The sequence below is a fragment of the Coregonus clupeaformis genome, chromosome 6 (genome assembly GCF_020615455.1).
Source record: "Coregonus clupeaformis isolate EN_2021a chromosome 6, ASM2061545v1, whole genome shotgun sequence".
In the NCBI taxonomy this organism is placed as follows: Eukaryota; Metazoa; Chordata; class Actinopteri; order Salmoniformes; family Salmonidae; genus Coregonus; species Coregonus clupeaformis.
In genome coordinates this window covers 21657401-21668323 of record NC_059197.1, presented here as the reverse complement: position 1 = coordinate 21668323, position 10923 = coordinate 21657401, and the positions used below count along the sequence as shown (strand labels likewise).

The 10923-nt window shown below is 42.1% G+C and overlaps 1 protein-coding gene across 1 annotated transcript; it reads right to left on the bottom strand.

Annotated features, from left to right (window-relative positions):
- Positions 1-3065: 3065 nt before the first annotated feature.
- Positions 3066-9139, bottom strand: mrps23 (mitochondrial ribosomal protein S23). The gene is made up of 5 exons (XM_041877979.2): positions 8939-9139; positions 6829-7008; positions 6650-6727; positions 6400-6523; positions 3066-6001 (listed from the first exon to the last, which is right to left on the bottom strand). Exons 1-5 carry the CDS (start codon positions 8980-8982, stop codon positions 5864-5866), a joined length of 564 nt encoding a protein of 187 aa, XP_041733913.1. The 5' UTR covers positions 8983-9139; the 3' UTR covers positions 3066-5863.
- Between the last annotated feature and the right edge of the window lie 1784 nt (positions 9140-10923).

The window sequence follows — 10923 nt, the reverse complement described above, 5'->3', positions numbered from 1 at the left end:
CAGAGAGATCCTTGATGAAAACCTGCTCCAGAGTGCTCAGGACCTCACACTGGGGCGAAGGTTCCCCTTCCAACAGGACAACGACCCTAAGCACACAGCCAATACAACGCAGGAGTGGCCCAACCAGAGCCCGGACTTGAACCCGATCTAACATCTCTGGAGAGACCTGAAAATAGCTTTGCTGCAACGCTTCCCATCCAACCGGACAGAGCTTGAGAGGATCTGCAGAGAAAAATGGGAGAAACTCCCCAAATACAGGTGTGCCAAGCTTGTAGCATCAAACCCAAGAAGACTCAAGACTGTAATCGCTGCCAAAGGTGCTTCAACAAAGTACTGATTAATGGGTCTGAATACTTATGTAAATGTGATATCATTTTTTAAATATTTTAATTAGCAAACATTTCTAAACTCCTGTTTTTGCTTTGTCATTATGGGGTATTGTGTGTAGATGATTGATGATGGAAAAAAAACAATTTTAATCAATTTTAGAATAAGGCTGTAACCTACCAAAATGTAGTCAAGGGGTCTGAATACTTTCCAAAGGCGCTGTATATCAGGTGTCTTCATTTTTCTCCTATTCATTATATATTCACTAAATCCACACTCAGCAGGGGAAGGAAAACCAAGGCCTCGTAAAATTTTTTTGACAAGATCATTTAAATAGGAAGTACGCTGGAACAAGCATCTGCCCTTCAATTTGCCACAGATGACAATTACTCACTGAACTGTGTTGTGTGTGTGTGTGTGTGTGTGTGGTTTGTGTATGTGCATGTGTGTGCATGAGGTGTGTGTGTGGGTAGACCCCAAAAACAGAGAAATACTCTGTGTATGATTGGGATGCCACCCAGTGGCTGAGGAGGAAGCTATCTCTCTCTCTCTCTCTACAGTGGGCGAAATCCTCATAGCCCTGGGTTATTATTCAACAATGACACTTCTCAGCCAATCAATATCTCATCATTGGAGTTGAAACAGCCAGAGGGGTATACTACGAAGCAAGCTAGATCCACTCAGGGTATTCTAAAGCTATTCCAGCTCAGGCTTCATCCGTAGCCTACTACGATGGCGGATACTGCTCGTCAGCCTGCCGCTAACTCTACAGATAGGTCATCTCTCAGTGCAGGGCATCTCTCAGGAAAGGTGGGGGTGTCCAAAGGAGTGGGTGTTTCAAAAGGAACTATATATGGAGAAGTGGGGGTTTCGAAAGGAACCATTTAAGAAGTGGGGATTTGTTGCACGTGGCTAGTCGAACACTGAACTAGTCATTGAGACAATGCCGAAACATCAATCCACAAGTCTGTTTCACATTTTAATTTGTGCCGAAATCAAATTTAAAGAAAAGTTATCTTGCAAATTCAGTAGGCTTTTGTGTGAAATAGACTTTTAAATGAGCCGTCTTTATTTTGTTACTTTGGTGTGCTTCGTGTGGTTATCAATGTGCAAGCACATTTTTTCCCACTCCCATTGATAATATAATTGTATTAATACTAAAGTTTTACTGAAGTAAATGTGTAATGTGATAGGTATTTTAACACCCAAAACACATTTGATTAATAAAATATGAAATCAGTTGTCTTCCTCAAATGAAGTGGATGATGATGCAATCTTTGCTAGAGGAAGGGAATCTGATTTAGGCTAATTGGTCCTCAACTCAAGGCTCAGACACTAAATTCAGGATAAATGTATACTGAACAAAAATATAAACACATCATGCAACAATTTCAAAGATTTTACTGAGTTACAGTTCATAGAAGGAAATCAGTAAATTGAAATAAATTAGGCCCTAATTTATGGATTTCACATGACTGGGCAGCCATGGGTGGGCCTGGGAGGGCATAGGCCCCCCAACTTCAGTTTTTCCCCACAAAAGGGCTTTATTACAGACAGAAATACTCCTCAGCACCCCCCATCCTCCCCTCCTCAGACAATCCCGCAGATGAAGAAGCCGGATGTGGAGGTCCTGGGCTGGCGTGGTTACACGTGGTCTGCGGTCAGTTGGACGCACTGCCAAATTCTCTAAAACGACATTGTAGAGAATGTCTTATGGTAGAGAAATGAACATTCAATTATCTGGCAACAGCTCCGTTGGACAGTGCTGCAGTCAGCATGCCAATTGCATACTCCCTCAAAACTTGAGACATCTGTGGCATTGTGATGTGTGACAAAACTGCACATTTTAGTGGCCTTTTATTGTCCCCAGCACAACGTGCACCTGTGTAATGATCATGCTGTTCAATCATCTTCTTGATATGCCACACCTGTCAGGTGGATTAATTATATTGGCAAAGGAGATATGCTCACTAACAGGGATATAAACCATTTTGTTCACATTTGAGAGAAATAAGCTTTTTGTACATATGGTACATTTCTGGGATCTTTTATTTCAGCTCAGGAAACATGGGACCAACACTATACATGTAGTGTTTATATTTTTGTTCAGTAAAGATAGCCCTGAGTTAACCTGTCCCAGAGCAGGTTAGCTCTTAAGGATTCATTGCCATAGAAATGTACCTAGCTACAGTGAGCCACTTTCGTGGTACCGGTTATCCCAAGTTTAACCAAATTTAGCTGCTAACTCTTCAAACTACATTCGTAGTATAGGGCTCTGATTCTTGGTCCTAGAAAAAGTGAGTGTGAGCTGCCGACACGCTCCAGTGTGTTCTGTACATGCAGCTGTCAATCTGTCGGTCCACAAACAGAAGCAAAGTACGTTAATTAGGCTTGCCATTTGTGTCCATTTACATTTGATGACCACTGAAAATGGATTGCTGAGTTGAATTCTGGATGTTTGTACACCTATTTTTACATGTTTACATACCTTTCATATGCAATATGAACATATGAATGCATTATGAGTATGAACTGTTATAATTGCCCAGCCCAAATCAATAGTAAAACTACACATCAGGTGTAAAACGGTCAAACTTTAGTCCAAGTTTAAGAGGGGGTTTTCCTAGCATAGGCTAGGCTGTTTAAGGTGGAAAATGATGGTATGACAAGGACATCATAATGGCTACTGGGTATGCAGGATATCAAATTGAAAAATAAAACATGACATAAAAAAAATATTCAAACTTCCTCACCCACTGTGACTGACAAGCCAGACTTTATTGTAAGCAATAGAAAGGCAAAAACAATTAAGGCGCTTTCAGAAACTGACTGTATAATGCCAATGAGATGAGATATCTTTGTGACAGCACTGCCAGTGAGCAGGAAGACAAAGACAGAGTGGGAGAAAGAATTGAAGAGAAAGAAAGTTAAATTTACATTTCGATCCATTTATGAATATGGGAAAATGTAAATTCAGCCATTGAAAGGATTATTGAATGTTCTATTGTATATAGGCTATGGTGCAGTATGTACAGTAACTATATACATTCTACAGCCTCTTACAAACCAGAATTAAAACACATGAAATTATATATTTTACTGATCTTCACAACCTAGGCTACGCAACATTTGAAGGAGAAAATAAATTACATATTTAATGAATTCAGTTTTATTTTCTACCACTGATCACGTTTGACAACCAACCAGGTGCCAGGTGTAAACAAGAAAAGTTGTGTGGTTACATATACACAGAACACCGCCCTAACACAGCACACTCACCCCAAACACTTTTCACTTACAGAATTCACCTTTCAATGCTGTTGTTGGCATCTCTCCTCCACAGCCCAATAATGGTGCTTCTTTAGAAATCTCTGCCAGAAGCAGTAAAACGTTATCCACGCTCACACTCCAGTGACAGAGAGAATGGCATTTTGATCAATTCAATTCCAGCCCATGCTCAATTGGATTCATTTGTATCCAGAGATCCTTGCCAGGAGTCTGGCAGAAAAAGTTAATTACCTGCCTGAAAATACATTTTGAAAGGAAATATTGAGAAATCTTGGGGGTGCTGCCAAGAAGTCATCTACTGACAGACAGTGTTTCTCCAGTTTTTAAAGGCCTCCTTCGTAAAGTTCATTGTATTAATTCCATCTTAAAACGGTCCTAATTTATTTATTTTAAGTTACTTATTTCCTTCTATGAACTGTAGCTCAGTAAAATATTTGAAATAGTTGTTTACATTTTTGTTCAGTGTATATTATTTAACCCTTAAAATAAGATAAAGGAAAACAGTGCAAAATCACCTTTAAGGATTGCATCAAGCCACAGGTTTTGCCAACACACCCCACTGAGTGTCCGTTTCTCCCCTCAGCCTGTGGATACGGCAGAGAGACAAGGATTGTTCTTCTCATTCCCAACCCGACTCTCTCCCTCCTTCCCCGATTTTTTCCCTCCTCTACCTCTCTCCCCGATTATATCCCTCCCTCCTGTTCATTAGGCCCTCAGACAGTCTTGCCATCCATCCACCACAGAATTGCTTTCTCTTTGACTGTGTGCAGACAATCACCCATTCCATTACGGTGTTGATATCATTTCTCCTCTCCGTGCGAGCGCTGAATAAACTGCGAGATGGACAGTTTTCCCTTTCGATAAACAGAAAGACGGCTGATAATGAGAAACGCCGCCAAGGTCATCTCTTTGAAAAGACGGTGGAGAAAAGAGAACTGTGGTACTGGGAAAACGCTCATGGATGCTAGCTTTTTCCAGAGCAAATAACCCCGACCAGTGCTGTTCTACATTAAAGCCAAGGCTCTAGATATAAGCCCGCTTTACATTTATTTTCAAACGGCAGTTGAACTGCAGGGCTGCTAGGTCATATAGTGGATCAATGTCTCTACAACTTGTGAGAACAGGAAGACAGATTATTATCCTGATTAGAGAGAAGAGGTAACCTGCAGAAGTTCTAATAACTGGTTACTTGTTATGTTATTCTGGTATGCTTTGAGATGTGTTATTGAAATCTGAAACACGTGTTGAAAAATACAGATATGCCAAGATTATGTTTAGAACAGGATGCAATGTTGGTGTGGTGCTCATTTCAATTGTGGCAGTAGACACTAACCTTAATTAAAATATAGTTTTGTAGAGTTTAATTATCAATCATTCAGTGTATAGGTGTTGATGTCAATCCTTTCCTATCTGGTGGAATAACTTCCACAGATGTTAGGGAAAGGGGACACCTAGTCATTTGTACAACTGAATGCATTCAATTGAAATGTGTCTTTCGCATTTAACCCAACCCCCCTGAATCAGAGCGGTGTTACCTTGCATTTCTTTTAATATGGCACCTGTGATGCTTCTTACTCACATTTTCTCATCCCCAGTCGGCTGATGTGGTTATGTGCTCAATGGTATTTCTCTGTGAAGCAATACGGCATTAATATCTCCATTTCATCCCAGATGCTCAGGCAGGCAGGCAGTGCCGAATTACACTGTCACAGCAGCAAATGGAGAATGTAATATCAACTCTCACTCACAGCTTGCTTGTCTTGCATGAGTGTTCTGCAGAGTGACTGAAAGATAACGAAGGATGAGCAACAGAGGAAAAGAGGCCACATTCTAGAATACAGAGTTACTTTACTGATCACTCACAGCGCCAATTGATCATCACAGCGACGTCACCTCATATCAACAGGGGTGTCCTGTCGAAAGTCTGAAAGCACACTGCAAAGTAACCACCATCTTGAAAGTGAATTCTCAAGAGTTCAGTAGGACATACAGTATATGTTTCACACACTGAATATACATTTACAACCTTATGCATAACATCAGTCTCACAAGGTTCCAGACCAAAAATGTACAATAACTTGGACTCCTACACATTACCACTCAAAACCCTGCAGTCAAGACGGACGGTCGTGAGAGCTGCCCAGGCCCATTAATCCACATTGTTCAGAAAGTCCCCTTTTTAGTCAGTGGAGGTGGATGGTTGGTTCCATCTAGGTGAAGAGTGTGGTTGAAGCCATGTTGCAGAGGCCTACTGTGGAGTCACTGGTGCTTGTGTTGGCGTCTCTTCTCCCGGTGTCTGTGTTTCGCCAGGTGCATCTGTCTGCTGTTCCGCCAACATGTCTGTCAGCTTCATGCCCAACACTGGATCCCTGGTCTCTGATGCCACCTGCAGGCCAACCGGAAAAAGTGCAGCCAGTCAGTTGCAAACAGAAGGTCTTTATTTATTTATTTTTAAATTCACCTTTATTTAACCAGGTAAGCCAGTTGAGAACAAGTTCTCATTTACAACTGCGACCTGGCCAAGATAAAGCAAAGCAGTGCGATAAAAACAACAACACAGAGTTACATATGGGATAAACAAAACGTACAGTCAATAACACAATAGAAAATCTATATACAGTGTGTGCAAATGTAGTAAATTATGGAGGTAAGGCAATAAATAGGCCATAGTGCAAAATAATTACATGATTGTAAGTGATAGTACATATCTGTCTATACAGTATTTGGGAAAAGGGCAGCCAGCATTACACTTAATAAGTTGTATCATTTGAACAGTCTACTCACCGCAGGAACACCCCTCCTCCTCAACACTAAGCCCTCAGCAAGGAGAGCCTTCCCAGCCTCCTCAAACAGGGACTGTTTCTCCCGCTCTCCCTGGCTCTCTAACTCTGTGTACTTCTCCACAAACCTACACAAAGGAAAAAATCCCTTTATAGAATTGCAGTAGTTAGGATCCACCATTACAGACATGTGGAATCCCAAAACTTGACCTATGATGTGACCAATGTGATTCATTGTGAAGATTTGCCCATACCTTTGGCATGTTGAAACAAAGTTGGATTTGGAGAGATCAAAAGCTCTGGGTCCTGTTCCATACACCTCATAAAATGTCCTGATAGAGAGACCGGTGCTGATCAACAAATCAACATTTCCATTCCTAACAGCTTTTGATTGGCAGTAAAAAGATTAAGGCAAACCGTTTAATTAACTTACGCTCTGATTTCATCCTCTCTGTAGAAGATGTCTGGCACTGCCACTTCTTTCTTCCCATAGATCTTGGCCACTGGTCTGACATAAAGTGGGTCCTTCTTGGGTGGAAAGGCCTTGTATACATCATACCAAATGGGCTTGTCAGACTGTTTGACAACTCCAGAACGCATAAGATCTCTGACTCTGAAAAGGAAACCAGTGAGCCACCAGCAAAAATGTAAACAATAGAGCAAATGCATCCCATGCATTCTCAATTTCACATACAAAGAGCTACAGTGGGGAGAACAAGTATTTGATACACTGCCGATTTTGCAGGTTTTCCTACTTACAAAGTATGTAGAGGTCTGTAATTTTTATCATAGGTACACTTCAACAGTGAGAGACAGAATCTAAAACAAAAATCCAGAAAATCACATTGTATGATTTTTAAGTCATTTATTTGTATTTTATTGCATGACATGAGTATTTGATCACCTACCAACCAGTAAGAATTCCGGCTCTCACAGACCTGTTAGTTTTTCTTTAAGAAGCCCTCCTGTTCTCCACTCATTACCTGTATTAACGGCACCTGTTTGAACTCGTTACCTGTATAAAAGACACATGTCCACACACTCAATCAAACAGACTCCAACCTCTCCACAATGGCCAAGACCAGAGAGCTGTGTAAGGACATCAGGGATAAAATTGCAGACCTGCACAAGGCTGGGATGGGCTACAGGACAATAGGCAAGCAGCTTGGTGAGAAGGCAACAACTGTTGGCGCAATTATTAGAAAATGGAAGAAGTTCAAGATGACAGTCAATCACCCTCGGTCTGGGGCTCCATGCAAGATCTTACCTCGTGGGGCATCAATGATCATGAGGAAGGTGAGGGATCAGCCCAGAACTACACGGCAGGACCTGGTCAATGACCTGAAGAGAGCTGGGACCACAGTCTCAAAGAAACCCATTAGTAACACACTACGCCGTCATGGATTAAAATCCTGCAGCGCACGCAAGGTCCCCCTGCTCAAGCCAGCGCATGTCCAGGCCCGTCTGAAGTTTGCCAATGACCATCTGGATGATCCAGAGGAGGAATGGGAGAAGGTCATGTGGTCTGATGAGACAAAAATATAGCTTTTTGGTCTAAACTCCACTCGCCGTGTTTGGAGGAAGAAGAAGGATGAGTACAACCCCAAGAACACCATCCCAACCGTGAAGCATGGAGGTGGAAACATCATTCTTTGGGGATGCTTTTCTGCAAAGGGGACAGGACGACTGCACTGTATTGAGGGGAGGATGGATGGGGCCATGTATCGCGAGATCTTGGCCAACAACCTCCTTCCCTCAGTAAGAGCATTGAAGATGGGTCGTGGTTGGGTCTTCCAGCATGACAACGACCCGAAACACACAGCCAGGGCAACTAAGGAGTGGCTCCGTAAGAGGCATCTCAAGGTCCTGGAGTGGCCTAGCCAGTCTCCAGACCTGAACCCAATAGAAAATCTTTGGGAGGGAGCTGAAAGTCCGTATTGCCCAGCGACAGCCCCGAAACCTGAAGGATCTGGAGAAGGTCTGTATGGAGGAGTGGGCCAAAATCCCTGCTGCAGTGTGTGCAAACCTGGTCAAGACCTACAGGAAACGTATGACCTCTGTAATTGCAAACAAAGGTTTCTGTACCAAATATTAAGTTCTGCTTTTCTGATGTATCAAATAGGTATGTCATGCAATAAAATGCAAATTAATTACTTAAAAATCATACAATGTGATTTTCTGGATTTTTGTTTTAGATTCCGTCTCTCACAGTTGAAGTGTACCTATGATAAAAATTACAGACCTCTACATGCTTTGTAAGTAGGAAAACCTGCAAAATCGGCAGTGTATAAAATACTTGTTCTCCCCACTGTATCTAGCTAACGGTGCATTCATTTCTATTACGCGGAACCATAGCCAAGATTCCATTTGCTACAAGTTGCAGAAAAGACAGTCAACCATCAAAGAAAATTGTATCTAGCTAACATTAGCTAGCTAGCAAACGCTAAAGGGTCTAGAAAACTAAATAGTATCCTCCAGTAACCTTGACACCGAAATTATGCTGGCTAACGTTAGCTAGCTAGCAACACGACATTTGGACCTACCGCGTGAACACCGTTCCGAATTTTTCAAGTCGACTTCCAGCCATAATGGACTTTAATTTAACTACACTATGCGTGTAAAAAGCAGCTAGGTAATTATACAGTCAACTCAAAGATCATAGTTAGCAACCACCAACTACAGAGCCTCTTTTCACCAGCATTGACGACCACTACTTCCGCATGTAATTTCTGCAGGGATAAACTGCTTCTTCTGCTTCTTCTTCTTCTTCAATGAGGTTTAACGGCGGTTGGCATCCAATTGGTTGCATTACCGCCACCTACTAGACTGGAGTACAACTCCCTTATATTTTACCCTACCATCTAACACTACATTCACAAATTCAAAATGATTGTTAATAATTAACACCACCCTTCTCCACTATTTAAATATATTCATTCCTACCTCATGCCCTCAACCTGAAACGATGGGACATCACCACCACTCCCTGTAACTCTTCTGATGTCAAGTCTCGCACATCCAAATACCTCTCTGCAGCTGCCACCACAACCTCAATTTTCTTCGACTTACGTTCCATCCCTGCAGTACAATTAATAACCATTGCTATAAACGCTAAAAATCCAATCTTACTGAAACATATATCACTTGTTGGCCTATCCCTCTGTACTGTATGAAAAATGTATGCACTCACTAACTGTAAGTCGCTCTGGATAAGAGCGTCTGCTAAATGACTAAAATCTAAAATCTAAAATGTACTGGTATAAATCTACTACTTTAACCACTCCCCCCGCCTCCCTTGACACCTCTTCCTCTACTTTCTTCACTGCCTCAGCATATGACAACTTCTTCACTACTCTTACCCTGGAAACCTCAACCTGCTTCTCTCGCATTGGACATTTCTGATCCCCAGCCCCATGGCCGCCCCTACAATTAACACATACCACTACTTTCCCCAATGCTACACATTCCTTTGTTTCATGCCCTTCTACACACTTCTCACACCTTGGAACCTCCCTCCTACATACTGCTGTCACTTGCCCATAAGTTTGACACCTGTAACATCGTAATGTACTCGGCACATAAGCTCGTACAGGATAACTTATAGGCCCTGTGTAGCTCAGTTGGTAGAGCATGGCGCTTGCAACGCCAGGGTTGTGGGTTCATTTCCCACGGGGGGCCAGTATGAAAATGTATGCACTCACTAACTGTAAGTAGCTCTGGATAAGAGTGTCTGCTAAATGACAAAACATTTTTTAAATCCTAACTTCACTTTGTCAAAAGAAAGGGATAAACTGCACCGAAAGCGCGCTGTAAAAGGATGGGCCGCGTTCCAGATCATCTACATTTTAAGCGCTGCGGAGGCTTTCAAGAAGGCATCAACTACAATCAGTGGTGACCCGTCATTCAGGTCAGGTGGAGCCCCACTTGTTTTGAGCCCCACCTGTTTAGCAAAAAAACATATATATATGTACACTATTGGTCAAACGTTTTAGAACACCTACTCATTCAAAGGTTTTTCTTTATTTTTACTATTTTCTACATTGTAGAATAATAGTGAAGACATCAAAACTATGAAATAACACATATGGAATCATGTAGTAACCAAAAAAGTGTTAAACAAATCAAAATGTATTTTATATTTGAGATACTTCAAATAGCCACCCTTTGCCTTGATGACAGCTTTGCACACTCTTGGCATTCTCTCAACCAGCTTCACCTAGACTGCTGTTCCAACAGCCTTGAAGGAGTTCCCACATATGCTGAGCACTTGTTGGCTGCTTTTCCTTCACTCTGCGGTCCGACACATCCCAAACCATCTCAATTTGGTTGAGGTCGGGGGATTGTGGAGGCCAGGTCATCTGATGCAGCACTCCATCACTCTCCTTCTTGGTAAAATAGCCCTTACACAGCCTGGAGCACTTGTTGGCTGCTTTTCCTTCACTCTGCGGTCCGACACATCCCAAACCATCTCAATTTGGTTGAGGTCGGGGGATTGTGGAGGCCAGGTCATCTGATGCAGCACTCCATC